Consider the following 15,519-nt stretch of genomic DNA (forward strand, 5'->3'; position numbering starts at 1 on the left):
GGCTTGTACCCGTTCATAGGTGTGTAATCGATTGCAAACAAGTGCGATGGTCAACTGGGGCCAGTATTTGAAAATAAAGCCAGTTTTTTCCAACGCTGATCGGCAGATCAGCATTGGAAATTGATACGAAAATACCACTTTTCTTGAAAATGACAGTATACCAGGTGCCATGATTTTACAGGATGCTTTACACTGTCATTCACTAACAGTCCAGCAAGGTATTTCAAAATGATTTGGTAGTTTTATTTTTTGATGTTTGCAAATGTTGTATTTTCCCTTTAAACCTTGTTAAAAATACAACAATGGAAGGGAGTTTAACTGGACTGATGATAGATGTCAATTAGGCATCACCTCTGAAAAAAAAAATCAGCAAAATTGATCCACCATGACATGCCCATATTGGAGAAAAGTGTTGAAATTTGACTTGCCATCCATACAGTCCAGTATCTACACAAGCTTTGGAAAAAAAGTGCTTTTTGACCATAAACTCTGAGCTGTTCAACATATCAACTTTAAATTTAGCATGAGATGTCGTATTATGATTCTCCCTCACATCTGAAAAAAATCCACAAAATTAATCCACCGTGACATGCCGATATTGGGAAAAGTGTTGAAATGTGACTTGTCATCGATACAGTCTAGCTAGTACCCACACAAACTTATAAAAAGTGGGTTTTTTTGGCCATAAAATCTGGACCGTTCTACATATCAACTTTCAATTTAGCGTGAGATAGTCATACTGTGATCCTCCATCACCTCTGAAAAAATCAGCAAATATGAAAAAGCGTGTGTACCTTCTAAATACAATTACCTACTAGATAAGATTGTATAAAAAAATCTAAATATTCTACATCTGAGACAAACACAAACTAATGTTAATGAGCATTATCTACGACAGCTAGATGAAAAACAATTCAAATTATATTATTATCAACAAGATAATCAATTTTGAATGTACTGTATACTCAATCAGTGGGGGACGGTTTTTTTTTTTAAGTGGGAGGGGAGATATCATATCGTTTGTCCTCCCCCCCCCCTCGTCCCCCAATAAAAATTGTGGCCTTCATTTGATTCTATAGCTCAAAATAGCTGCTTCAATGACACAAACTCGAAAATGATGTTTAAATGATGATCTTTTACTAAAAAAAATTTTTAAAATTAGTTAAAGTGGTCAGAAATTGGCTCAGATCCCACCACAGAGTGTCTACAATCCAATTTTTTTGGAGTCCTTAAAGCTGGCGTAGTAGTTCTGATCAAGGTATGCCTCCTTTCCCACTTTTGAGAATCGATTGACTCCCTTGTGTATACTTTTTATTGGAATAAACCATTATGTTATTGTTTTAACTTGTTCTGGGATTTTTTTTAAAAACTTGCTGAATGAAATACCTGGACAGTGGTAACTTATACATGGGAGCAACAAGCTCACTCAGCTGTTTGTCAGGCACTGACAGCAAGGTTTGCACCAGAGCCCGGAAACACTTGCTGCGATCATTGGAACCTGTTGATGAAAGAAAATGTATCCCACTTATTACTTTCAAAACCACAATGGGTAAACAAATTAAACGTCATTATGTCATGATCAAATGAAAACAACAATACTATTAAACCTGGTTGGGAAAAAAACTCGTTGTCCTCATTAATTAATCTCCAAAACGTGACAACACCATATGCCCTCTCCTGGCTGCCCAAAGTAAGTTTTGATGGCTGTTACATAGTTAAACACAAGTTAAGAATACAATAAAACAAGAAATTGAATTTAGAAACAGCTGTGATTATATTGCTTTTATTACTTTAAGTCTCTTATTATTAAACCAAGTCCAAATTTGTCACTCTTTTCAAAAGGATATCAGGCACGGATCCAGAGAAGCGTTTTTAAGGGTCAAACACCCCCTTGCTCTGACACCAATACACAAAAAAGATAACAAGTATAGTAATAATAATTACCTATATGTCTGCCTGTCTGCAGCAATCTGACATAATTGTTTTTAAGGAGCCTGAACCCCCTCCCTTCAAAAAATCCTGAATCTGCCCCTCGATACATCACATTTTGGAAATCAACTCTTCAGTCATTTGTCTACACCAAAGTGTATTTATTTAATATAAAGATTACTGGTAGCACCATGTAAGAAATCTCTTTTGTGAGTTTGTGAGGTTCTGAAAAGAACCGGGGGAAACTCAACATTTTGGACAGTATGCTCTGCTGGTCATCAGGACAGCATACTTTTTGAAACCTTGAGTTTCCCCCGGTTCTTTTCAGAACCACACAAACTCACAAAAGAGATTTGTCACATGGTACTATCTTTATTGCTATGCTCAACACACAAGCATTCAATGAATCAAATCATCTAAAGCTTCACATGAAATGTTCAACACACAAGCATTCAATGAATCAAATCATCTAAAGCTTCACATGAAAAAAAATTCAAGTTGTTAAAATCCCTGAGACTTTAACTGACTAAAGCAACAACAAAGACCCTGTATAAGATTTTGGGAATTGGGATCAAGTCGATATTTGCTCTTTTTAGAGGCCACAGACAAGTTCTCAAGTAAATTTGTTAACAGTATATTCTGATGATTTGCACTAATTTTCAAATCAGATCTAATCAATCCTACTTAGAGAAGATTCTTGACCATGGAGCCAGATTGTCAATAACATGTGCAAGGGTACTACCTTTCAACTGTGCTGTCCTCATACAGGTCAAGTTCCCTGCGATGAATTGCTTCAGTTCCGTTGTGTTGAAGTTAAGGTGTCTGTCTGGTGTCTTAGAAAAGAAAAAGAATTTAAACAGTCAGCATTTTAAAACAACAATACATTACTTGAATGGGCATAGAATGTTTGGTTATTTATGATTAATACTGGCAACAAGTAGTAGCAAACCATTCAAAAATGTGGGACTACCCAATACTGCGCATGAGAGTCTCCAAAAGTAAGATAGTAAAACATACAATAGAAGAAAATAGGCTGGCACATAAAACAACCAGTCATGGATACCTATTTAGCACGTACAGCATCAGTCAAGTCTACATGTGCCCAAAAAAAATCTGGTACCTGGTTTCTATTTCTACACATTCTCCATAGTCATGCAACCAGACTACTGAATGGTCAATCTTTTCAAACAGTTGCATGTGTACCAGTCTAGTCTTAGGCCAAATAAAAAAAAATAAAAATTTAGTGTCCTGTCTTTTTGAAAAAAATGGAGGCCCCGTTTTTCCCCTTCCAAAATGGCCGCCCAACCATTAAGGCCTGAAATCCCCCAAAATTTCATGTTTTGGATTGTTAACTTATCCTATTTCAAAAATCTGGTTGAAAGGAAACAAACCTAATGTCTTACAGTTCCCGAAAAAAGACGACAAACCCCCAGTTCTTTACATCGGATGCGACGACATTTTTTTACTCACCCACACGTATTTCAAATCATGTCTTTTCAATGTGCATACATGCTGTGAGTGGTACATAATACACACATTACAAAATGTAATTTCTTACGCGTCTGCAGAGTGCGAACCACTGTGCAACTGGATCACAACTGCACTCAACAGCTCAATTTTCTGGGTACAAAAATTTGCTCTTGCGTGGTTTTCGCAAGAATAACACAAAAACTCCCAGTTTTTAAAGGAAGGTTGTTTGGGCATTTATATTGTACTTTTAAATGCTTTTTCTTTTTGATATCATTTTGTAACGTGTTTTGTAGCCCAACTGGGCGCATTCCAGGCCGTAATGTCCTATGGGATATGATGTTCTTGTGTCATCATTGTTCCTTTATGATCACAATGATCACAAGTTTAGCTGTTCTCCCTTACCATAATTATGTGTATTGAGTCCGTGACAATATCCTCATCATCGGGTGGCCCTGAAGGTGACTGGTAGTATGCTTCTCGGACGAAGGTCAGCTGCCCTTCAGAGACAGTCCGCATCTCAGGAAACTCTGAACAAATAAAAGCTCATTTTACAAAGCAAAACTGACCACTTCTTTGAGAAAGTAAAAAGATAATAATTTGGGGCTAAATGATTTACCTTTACGAGCCAATAGCATTTTCTTTTCTTTCGTTATTTCTTTAGTGTATCATCAGACCCTCTAAAGCTACACGATCCTATGCACTCACCTTTAATTTGTGTTTGACAAGGCGCGCGCGTTGCAAGCTTTACCTGCGCAAATTATGGAGGATCAAGGATACTCTTTTGATTAATCCATGTCGAGAGCAATCCGGCATCTTGCGCAAGTTTACTATACTCCCTCCTGAGCTTTCCCTTTGAATGAAGGCCATTCATTCATCCATTCAGCAGGGAGGACAAAAAGTTGCACAAGCGTCCAGATTGCGCTTGACATCCATGTATCCTCGACCCTCCATAATCTGCGCAGGTAACGCGTGTGCGTTGATTACATCAGTAATACCACCTCAGAAGCAAACAAGATGCTCGGGCTACTTTGTAGAAACCTTTACAGCTGATCCGTGGAGGTGAAAGAGACTGCCTATAAAACCCTGGTTAAACCTAAGCTGGAGTACTGTGCCAGCATCTGGGACCCATATCACCAAGATCATAAAAACAGGCTGGAAGCAGTGCATGATATGCAGCGGAGAGCGGCAAAATTTGTGTGTAAAAACTTCCGATGGAAAAGAAGCGTCTCTTCAATGCTCACAAATTTGGGATAGAAATCACTGGAGGAGCGCAGAGCCATTTATAGACTCACACTTCTAATTACAAGGGAGCGATCCATTCACCACCAAGCAGCAGTTGACACAGACCATTACCGGGCTAAATCAGAGAAGGGAGGAATAGCAACACGAAAATCTTCTACAATCTCCTTTACCCATCCATCAGCACAGAAAGATTGCTTCAAATATTCCTTCAGGACCACACACCTGCCTGCTAACAAACATTGTTGTAAGGGAGGCTGCAACTGTTCAAACCTTCAAGACCAATCTTGGCGACATCCAGATATCATCTTTAATAAGGGGGCCCATCATTAGCGTCCGCTAGCCACCACGCACCTGCAACTTACATATTCCATAGCAGATGCACAAATTGAAGGTGAGTGCGTAAACATTTTTTTTAATCAAAGGCTCATTAGACAATTTGCAATTGTCAAAACAAACTGCCAAATTATCGAAAACAAAAGTATCTTTAGATTAAGCAAGAACTTACATCATGTGTTCACATCTTGAGTTACACGCCTTTATTATATTCTATCAAATTTATCAAATCCTGCATTGCTGCATGCCCGAACATGAGTGTGCCATGACAACATTCACGCTGATGAACTGCATGGAGGGTTGGGGTGGGGGTTGGACTCCATGATCCAATGGGGGCGCTATTCACTTGTGAAAAAAAGGTACTCGTGAAAAAAAGGGCACTCGTGAAAAAAGGGCACTCAAGAAAAAGGGGCTCTTGTGTGAAGCACTCGTGTGAAAAAGGGCAATAGTTCCCCCCCCCCAAAAAAGCACCTTTGTGTGAAAATGTATCCCCGTACACCCCCAGGCCCAGTTTGGGATGCCATTTTTGGTCCAAAAAGAGGAATTCTGGGCAATACATTTTGTAATTTAAATTTTTTTTTAATGTAAATCCAAGAGTTTTCCTACTTTTTCAAACTTTACATTACATTTTGAACACTGTTAAAATTTGTGAAAAATAAGTGAGAAGCAAAAAATCTTCAGTAAATGGTAGCTGTCAATATTTACTTTGAACTAACATTTCTTTTTCTTCATATAATTATTCCCAGAACAAATAAGGGGATGAGAACAAAACAGCCTGGGAAAAATAGATGAAGATTTGCAATTCAATTCAAATCATCACATATTTCCACATATCAGGATCAGACAATTACTGATAATGTCAAGTGTGCAAGAATCATCCTGATGTCACAAAGTATATAACAAATGCAAATACAGAATACCAAAAAAATATGTAAATACAATAATTATATTATATGCCAATGTAAAATAATAATTGTCCAAATGTATTTACCGATATCATCTCCTTTTTCTTCTTCAGTTCTGTGTACCCCATGCTCAAATCTGTAGAATGTAAAACAAAGAATTCTAGCATTTATTTATTTAATTTACACTGACTTGAGTATGTGCCATAATTTGATTGCACAAACATTGAAATGTGGACTGATGGTAAATGGTGATTCCACTAGTCACATGGGCCATCTGGAAACTTGGTGATATCATACTGTGAAAGTAGAGTCTGAAAGTACGCCATTTTGTCTTTGAGTCTATAATTGTCAACAGAATGATTTCTAACTGTAGTGTAATCACCCTAAGAAACATTCGTCTTGGAATTTTATCTTGGCATTCCACAAGAAAAAATGATGAGAAATCAGTTGGAGATGGTAAAAACAAATTTAGTTATGACCTACATCAGGATTTTTGTACCTATAGGTGTCCTCAGTTCGATCACCTTTGTTTTCACATGGCGTAGTTGCATGAGAACGAAAATGATAACGACACAAAGATTTACCTACCTACATCCGATGGAGTCTAGATTAAGTTGGGCTTATTGCATGAATACAGTTCTTATCAATGGTCATTACAGATTTGTTTGTAAATAAAATTAGTCGTTCAAGTTTATTAAAAAAAATTGCCTGTCCCAAAAGACATTTAGTCTCCTACATTGACGTTGAAGTTTTTACCCCACAATGACCATCACAAAATTATTTCATATAAATTTTCATCTTTGTAGGAGTGCTCGGAGTTCCACTATCATACTCCACTTGTATTTTAGATTTTCGGAAGCTTTTGTTGTTCACTTCGTCAGTGTACCTTGCCCAGGCCTTATTTTATTTACACCAATTTCATAGAGAAAGCTCTGCACTATTTGCAGTCATGTAGTTTAGGACATCTCTAATGTTTTACAAGTTCCGTTCATAAATCAAAACCTTGCCCTCTTTCCACAAATATTCAACATGTATTCTTAGCGAACTATTCAACTTATCATTTCAAACACATAAAGTGACTTTTCCTGCATGTTCCATCGCCAAACGTTTAGGTATTTATAGTCCCCCAAACACGTCTTTTCGTTCTCTAAATGGAACGGGGTCCTAAATTACACAATTGCCACATCATTTGTGTTAAACTACAGGGAAGAAAAGAATTCCATATTTGGACGTCACTTGACACCCTGCATGTGTACAAACCCTATGAGACTGGTCTGAAAAATTCTAAGCGTTTTCTGACTAGCTGATATGCTTCAATATTTTCCCTGCTAAATTAAATTTGACTTTTAGGACTGTTTTTGCTTTCTGATGGTTGATTGTCTTTGCAGGGAAAGATTAGTGACGTCTGTACCGAATATGGAATTCTTTCCAAATGAGGAAAAGACAAACATGCATGAATCTGGGACTGAGAAACATTTCAAATTTTGTTAGGAAATACTCAAAAAAATTGTCTTGACACTCCATAGACTTTGTACACAACCACTGAAGTGGCGTCAGGTTGGAACATTTTTATCCTATGGAGATAAAGTACTTCATGGTTCAGCTTTAGTTCCAAGTCATTTACTGAAAGGTTCAGTATTTGCCAATCAACAGAATCCTCACGTCCTTCATCATACGTGTAAGTGCAAACCGTACCGCTGCGACATTGTGTTTAAAAAAACATTCGTAATGTACGTGTACGGTTAGACCCGTCACAACGTCGCGGTTTGGTCTAGTGTAAGGTAACACGTGTAGGCCTACACACCATTCTACCTATACCATGGTTGTACGTAGGGCTATTTGGTTCATTCACTTACTCAGTTATTACACAAAAGTCTCTTTCTGACATTTCTGTCGGGTTTGAAATATTCCGAAAGGTTGGTAGAGTGCTTCAGACGTCACGTCCTTGTAACAGCTTTGTTTAAAACTCACTTCTCCCGCCAGTAACAAACTGTGAAACCACCGTCGTAAGTGCAAAATGTAGGCCTACTACTGCCAAAAAACAATGGCCGACTGTCCAATTCGAACAAATTACACCATCGGAATAAAAGCGGGAAGCAGACGAGAACAGTCGCGGGCGTAATACGGTCCAATTAACCGGATTACCGTGTATCATTGCGCTATGGTTATCCGCTGTTTGAGTTTTTTTTTATATCTTTGGCGAAAATAATCAAATCTGTTTCAATTTTGATGATATTTGTAAGTATTGTCTATTAATAAGACAGATAAAGAAGTCTTGATATTCAGACAATAAAACGTCCTATTTTTCTTCAACCGGCGAAGGAATACAGGACTGTTTTCTGATAGACCGCAAGATCTATTCTTATTGGTCAGAAGTAGTCACGGGTGATGAACACACCTGTCATCTCTAATATTTGGAGAGTGAATAAACGAATTCCATTGGACGTGATATCACACCTCATTTGCATAATTTAGCATACGTGACAGACCAATAAAGTTTTACTAATTATGCTATAGGAATACAGGTATAGCTCACACAATCTGAATAGTGTCTAGGGTCAAATACACGGGACTCATTGATTTAAATGAGCCAATCGAGTGTAATTTTTTTGTCTTCTAGAATAAAAAATAAAGAAAATAATCGAGGAAATTTAAATTTCAATCTTACCCCGGTGCGGACTCCCTTGGTGCGTCAAAATGCTCCATTATCTTCACCATTGTAGGCAGTTGCATACCCTTGTGATAGTGGATCTCCTAAAGTTACAGAGGGAAGATCAGTCGAATCATTTACACATCAGATTCACATATCAAAACAATTCTGTGCAATTTGATAAATAATTTATTGTTACTGACATCTCAATTATGCCATCTGTTTTATATGAGCTTGCTTATGGGATGTCCTGTACGCACAGATTTAACAAAATTTTCCCTGTTTGCAAAATTTGACATGCTAATTACCTTTTGGTGTTTGGATTTGCCGTAAGGTATTGGGTGAGTGCGTCTAGTCTTAGTGAAGACAATAATGCCATCATTGCCCGGTGCCATCTGAGCCGTGTAGGACGACTCGTGGTGACCCTCGTGACCCGTCTCATTGCAGTCGTAGCTCCAGCCGCTTTCCTTCAACTATTGAAATGTAGCACAAATAACATCCCCCTGTTCATCAATCTTTGATTTTATCGACCCGATACAAAAGTACGCGAGAAATGTTATTTCGACGCAATTTTCTCATGTTAGTTTGAAGTGCGCCACGTTTAGAACCTCCGCCCGATTTTGTAAAGTTTGGACTAATTATTCGATGACACTCAAATTAAATGTTGACAAGTTGACTTTCCACAGCAAGGTTTATTGAAAGTAATGTACCCTATTAGCTGATTCAATAATACAGTACATATATTATAAGCAGATTATAAAAAAAACCTGTCGAAATTTCAAAGCAGTAGATATGTATATATATATATTTTGAAAACTCGAAAATGCATAATCTTTTTTTGCTCGGCATAATTATGTTTCCGTTGAAAGTGCGATGGTATAATTGCCATAACTATTGCGAAGAAACCATGATAATTCTTTTCTCGAAAATGACAGCATACCGAGCGAACTGATTGCACAAGATGCATTATCCTATTATTTAGGCCTACTAACAAACAATCAAGTAGGATATTTTTATTATAATTTGATAGTTCCATTTTTGAATGTTTGCAAAATGGTTTCCATTGCGTTTAAAGTTTTAGAAGTTTTGTTTTAACACTAATTTTGAAACTCGCCAATAGAGGTTTTAGTGACACTAGGAAAGTCGGGGAGGTGGGGGAGTGGTGTAGCCAGGAATTTTTCAGTGTGTGTGTGTGTGGGGGGGGGGGGGGGGGGGGGGAGGGGGACCAGCATGTTATGAAGGGTCACCAATGGTGGACCCAACAACACCATTTTCCCCAATTTTCCAGGCCACCGCAAGTGCTGAAACTTCAAATTCACATTTCATAAAGCCGTACGGTTCAGGGAAGTCACAAATAGTTATCTAGATTCCTCTTCGTTTTAATGACTCAAACAAACACTTTAAAAAGACACTTCATTTGCAAGCGGGAAATTTCTGATTTTTTTTTTGGGGGGGGGGGGGGAGTCACCTGGGGGAGGGCGGACCTGGGAATTTGTGAGGGGCACGTGCCCTCATGCCCCCCCCCCCCCCCCCCCCTTATATGCCACTAAAAGGGGAGGGGGAGAATCGAAGCGCGTCACTTTAGGGACTACTGACCGATCTGAGGTGCCCACTTTTTGGGATTACTTGGCTGCCTTTCCATCATCACGGGAACGCTCACAGCTCGCCTTGGTATTTCACACAAAACGCAGTCTTCTTAGTGGCGTGTTCAGAGCTTTACGGAGCACACGCGCGATGGGCGTTCAGTCAAAGAAGCGCCCCATCAGTAATGCATAATGACGAACAAAACCATTGCCGTAATTTCAAAAATGGGATTGATGTATACCTTGCCCTCGGGAGGATGTTGCAGATTACTCGCCAACAAGCTGGCCAGACCTTTCTTGGCCATTATCACCTCTTTGTCCTCATCACGTGGGTAGTACACCTGACCGATCGCTCCATTCTCGCTGACGTCGAATGAAAACCTACCAGATTTCGAATTGATAATTGAAAACAAGGTATCCTTACAGTTTCGGATATTCATGATTCACTTCGGGAGAAGTAATCTTACATTTTAGAAGATCTGAAGTAATTTTTTCCCCCGCTTATTATTTGTACCTTGTCGTGTGTGATGTAGTGAGAGCTAACCTATAGTGTGCCCACAGTTCTCATTAAGAAAGAACTTGCCATAGATCATCGGTAAGCATCCATGAAATTAGAAGTATAAACCATCCCAAGCACGCTGTCACTGCACGCTCGCTGACGTCGAATGAAATGGCTTCAATGGCGAGAGCATTGTGGCAGCTATTGTACAAAGCAACTACCCCATGACGAATTACCTGAACGAATTTGCATTGTCAGATTGTAACAGACGTTAATTACAGAGAGGGCTCCGTTGACCAACGGGTGATACTCAGACTAATAAAATGTATGCAGTACAGTGGCGTAGTCAGGAATTTTTTAGTGGGGGGGGGGGGGCCGCTGGGGGGGGGGGGGCTGGAACATTTCATGGGGGGCGTTATGTAGATCATTGATAATTTTTTTAGAAACTCAAAATCTCAGTGGGGGGGGGGGGGGGGGGGGCGACTGGCTATCGCCCCACCCCCACGCCCCCCGTGGCTACACCACTGATGCAGTAGCGCATCTGGGAGGAAGGGGGTCGCGCGCATCCCCCCTCCCCCGTTCAGCCTCTGACTACTGTTGTGAAAGTAGTAAACATTGGCCAAACATAATAAATGGAAGCTAAAGTTCCTATTTTTTCTCAAATTGCTTTAGAATATAGTAAAGAGCACCGTAGATTTCAAAAAGTTCCCTGCCCGGGCTGGGGGGCCGGACCCCTTAGCATGGTGTGACCTTGGCACGCCTCTCCCTAAATTCCAAAGAGTGAAAATTCACTCCTTTCGAGTGAAAATTCACTCCCACAGTCGGAAACTAGGGACTAGAAGTTTTAGAGTGAAGTTTGTTCAATCGTAAAGATCGAGTTTTCACTCGAGCTTCGACTGAAGTAGTTCTTTTTTTCCAGACTATTTCAATCGATAATGAGAGTGATATCACCCCCCCCCCCCGTTACGTTTCCTGAATCCGCTAATTAAATCCGCCCCTGGTAGGATACCTGATTCAGTTTTTAATAATGTCTCTTCCACACATGTTTACATCCATGAACAAAAATCAGCCATACTAAATAGCATTAGTATCATCCAAATTGAGACATAAGAAAAATGTATATATTTTGTTAGAGTTTGCTGGTGCCAAGGTCGTGGGACTCACCAGCCCCGAACTACTGCGTGCCTGGAGTGACAACTAATCAGATACATGTATATCGGTACTCCTATGAATATCCGGGTCTGTGTTGGGTAGGGAAGCCCCGTCAAAAAATGGGTCCTTGACAACTCACCACTCGTCAAAGTCTCTCTCCTCGCTCACAGGAACTGAAAAAAAACCCATTATTTGAACAACAATTACAACCAGGGCAAAATAGGTGTATTGGTTTAAGTTGAAATGACCTTTACACACGTCTGTTACGCGTTGCCATGAACTAGCTTGTGGCTGTGCATGTGAACAATATCTTTATTTTATATTTCAAAATCAACAAAGGCCTACTTAAAACAACAAAGGCCTAAATTTAAGCCAAAAGTGAGGGCATACGTCAGGTGCGTAACCAGGGTTTTGTTTGCCAGTTGCAAAATCGAAATTTCGCCCCGTCAGTCTATTTTCACCGTCCCGAGTTATCTTTTTTTAATCTCTAGCCCATTACATTCTGCTACTCTGCAACCCCATTGATACGCTACTGGGATACGTTCCAAACTAAAAGCGTATTTGTCCTCCTCGAGGGCACTAGAACACTGCACGGCTACTGCACTGGAAATTTGGTCAATATTGCCGTGGCAGTCCCAGATTCAGTCAATATTCCTAAGCATCCGGGTTGATCCTGTTCAAGTTGTTTGCCGACTTTTAAAGGTAAGGAGGATATGTCACTATATAATTATATGAATAATTGATAACCCCATTTTTGGTTGCAAATCTATTTCAGGCTCGCGTGAGCTCCAGGCTACATGTAGGCCGGTAAAAAAGAAGCATTTTGACATGATTGATCACCACGATAATAAAAGATGACAGATGAAGAAATCGGCCATTATAGGCCTAAATCGAAAATACGGGGCCGTATCGTAAGTCCGAAGCCTCATAGGTCCGACGCTTCATAAGTCCGAAATTTCGGAGTTATGAGGCGTCGGACTTATGAGGCATACAATTTATTCCGCCTCATCATAGGTCCGACGCCTCATATTAAGTCCGACGCCTCATAAGTCTCACGTCGGAAAAACGAAACATATATACGAGGCGTCGGGGCTATGAGGCGTTGGACTTATGAGGCATCGGACATATGGACCTTTATTTGGTTGGGGTATGCGATTTTGTCAGACTTATGAGCGGACCCCGAAAATACAAAGGCCGGACAATTTATCTCTAACTCCGCCAATTTCTGTTGAGGAGTCTGTGGGTAAAAAAAACTTTAAGGAAGAACAGTTAGTAACCATAACTAGCCACATCGGGTCTCTATTGCTTCTCTCGACCCGAATGGGTAGCTGTGAGGGCAGAGATGGTTGATATTAGCTGCTTTGCGCCGCCCTGGGAGCTGAGATTGTCTTTGAAATGTTTTCATGAACCCAATGAGCAGGGTAATAGTGTTGTAGTGTCTTGAGCACAAAAAATGGTGGATACGTGCGCTATATTAATACATATTAAATAATGTTTTTGATAACATTTTAACTGTTTAAAATAATTAATGAATTTTATATTACTGGAAATGGGTCATTTGGGAGACATTCCCAGAGACTTGTGCACAAAATGTCGTTTTTGTCACCTTATTCTACCCCACGAATTTCGGTAAATTTACGTTTTGGACGAGCAGTCGATGTAGCCTATTTGTAACGGCAACATGTTGCCTCTAAATATAGGAGAGAGACATTGAAATGTCTCCCTAATGCCCGAGGCTCCCTTAGGTAAATTTAATGACAACAAAATGTCTTCCAAAGGTACAATTAACAGGTGTATTGACTCTGATAATTTATAAATAAATAAATAAACAGATTCGGTATTTTCCCTTTTGTAATTGATGTCCTCAATTTCGGCACAAAGAAGCAACCCTATGTGACATTTTGAAGGAATAACAAAATAAGAATAGCAGAGAGAGGATGCCTTGTGATGTTATAAAAAGTACGTATGTATAGATATATATGCAGATGATACATTTACCTAGCTGCTCCTCGCTGGTGACAGCCGCGGAGTGAACCCGGAGGTAAATCTCTTGTTGATCGCCGTGAGACCTCACCAAAATGAAACCGATCTGAAGCACAAAAAAGGAACCAAATTCGTTATACAAATTCGTTGTACAGTGTTGCTGTACGAATATATTGTTGATTGGCTGGTGGTTACATAATCATATTACATTGATATTCCTCAACATTAATTGCCATATCGGTTAAAAAAAATTTAGCGACCGCTGCTGTTATATGAAATCCTTTTTTTTTGTCGGGTTGGGGAATACTTGCGCACTGAACTTTCTGGGGGTTACTTTCTGCCTCGTGTTGTCCAGTGCTCATTATTTTTTTTTAGTGGGCGCGAAGGCGCCAAAGCCAAGAAGTGGGATTAATAGCGATACCCACCTTGATGTAATGCATGCTTTCATCAAATGCAGGGGCGGATCCAGGACCCTCGAAACATATAAATGCCCCCCACGCGACATGAAAATAGTGCCCCCTATCTCAAGATTGAAAACTGGCCCCAGAGAAAGTAGTAATGCTCTTCACGCGAATAAAATGGTCACTGAACTGGCCATCAAAAGCAACAGCGCCCCTCTCACGATAAAAAGGTCTCTGTACATAACTAGGTAAAAGAAACGCAAAGAGCAAGATGGACAACGTATTCATAAACTTGTTCCTCGTAATATAGGTTTATTACGAAATGAAATTGACCATGTATTCTTTTCCCCCACTTTAACACCGACGGAAGGTGCCCCTTTTTCTGAGCAAGTGCCCCTTTTTGGTGTACCCCCTCCCCGTTTGAAAAGCGTTCCGCCGCCCCTGATCACAAGTGACGTCATAAGTGAAGATTAAAGCCTTCGAATAGCCTATCTAATCACTTTGACATAATACTGAGTGATTTTGTGACTGACTTGTGATGGGATTTGTGATGATTTGTGAGGACAAACTTTTGTAACTATATACCTTGGATTCCACCTGCATTGTCCGAATCTCCTTCAGGTCCGTTGAGGACTGGTAGGTGTAGATGTATTCGGTGTCCGGTTTGAACCGGATGAAACTGGCCGGGACTGGATCGATCGAGCCGGCAATGACGACGACGACCAGAATGACTTTGAGCAGGGTGGATGTACCCGACCGGGGATTGGGCCTACGTGAGTCGGTAACGGCCATCTCGGAAAATCAGGGCCGACCCGGGATGGCTGCGATAGTCCGGGTGCCCGTAGAATAGGAAAATATTTAACAGTTCCTAAGAAGATAAAATAAAACGGATATTTTTGGATATAAAAAAGATGATGTCGAAACCCGTAGGTGTAGTTTACATTAATAGGTTTTTTTTAATGAATACTTTAAGGTTTAGTAACTAGTTTAAAATTCGAACCAGCCAACCTTTCCCGCAAGCTTGTTGGTCGAGTGGTAAGACGTCTGCACTAGAAAGCCGGAAAACATTGTAAAAATGTCGTGGCTTTATTCCACATTTAGGATGTTCATAGTTGGGGCTACATTTACCGAACGGGCTACATTTAAAACAGGGTTCAGTGGCTCCAGCTACAATAAGGTCTCGGACTACATGTAGGTGCCGCACAGACGGGTATCATTATCTATTATAACCTTTTTTTACGATGACTAAAGGAGAGTTTCAGCCGCGGAATCTATTATTGGAAAAATAATTGGTCACAGTAAAGCCCGTCCGGTATCAGTATCACGACAAAAATTGGCCCAAAGGACTCATAAGCAGACTTTTTTACCTTGT

The 15,519-nt window shown here is 40.0% G+C and overlaps 1 protein-coding gene across 1 annotated transcript in view; it reads right to left on the bottom strand.

Moving 5' to 3' along the window:
- The window catches only part of LOC119724045, a 31,395-nt gene extending 16,418 nt beyond the window's left edge, over window positions 1-14,977 (bottom strand). Inside the window, exons 1-10 of the mRNA XM_038194966.1 lie at window positions 14,733-14,977; window positions 13,762-13,852; window positions 11,903-11,936; window positions 10,355-10,493; window positions 8,838-9,002; window positions 8,548-8,633; window positions 5,966-6,015; window positions 3,802-3,926; window positions 2,672-2,762; window positions 1,387-1,498 (exon numbers count right to left, since the gene is read on the bottom strand). Coding sequence (XP_038050894.1) covers window positions 1,387-1,498; window positions 2,672-2,762; window positions 3,802-3,926; window positions 5,966-6,015; window positions 8,548-8,633; window positions 8,838-9,002; window positions 10,355-10,493; window positions 11,903-11,936; window positions 13,762-13,852; window positions 14,733-14,939 — 1,100 coding nt within the window. The 5' untranslated portion in view covers window positions 14,940-14,977. The remainder of the gene's footprint in view (window positions 1-1,386; window positions 1,499-2,671; window positions 2,763-3,801; window positions 3,927-5,965; window positions 6,016-8,547; window positions 8,634-8,837; window positions 9,003-10,354; window positions 10,494-11,902; window positions 11,937-13,761; window positions 13,853-14,732) is intronic.
- Between the last annotated feature and the right edge of the window lie 542 nt (window positions 14,978-15,519).

Source organism: Patiria miniata, unplaced genomic scaffold (assembly GCF_015706575.1).
Source record: "Patiria miniata isolate m_02_andy unplaced genomic scaffold, ASM1570657v1 HiC_scaffold_17, whole genome shotgun sequence".
Classification (NCBI taxonomy): domain Eukaryota; kingdom Metazoa; phylum Echinodermata; class Asteroidea; order Valvatida; family Asterinidae; genus Patiria; species Patiria miniata.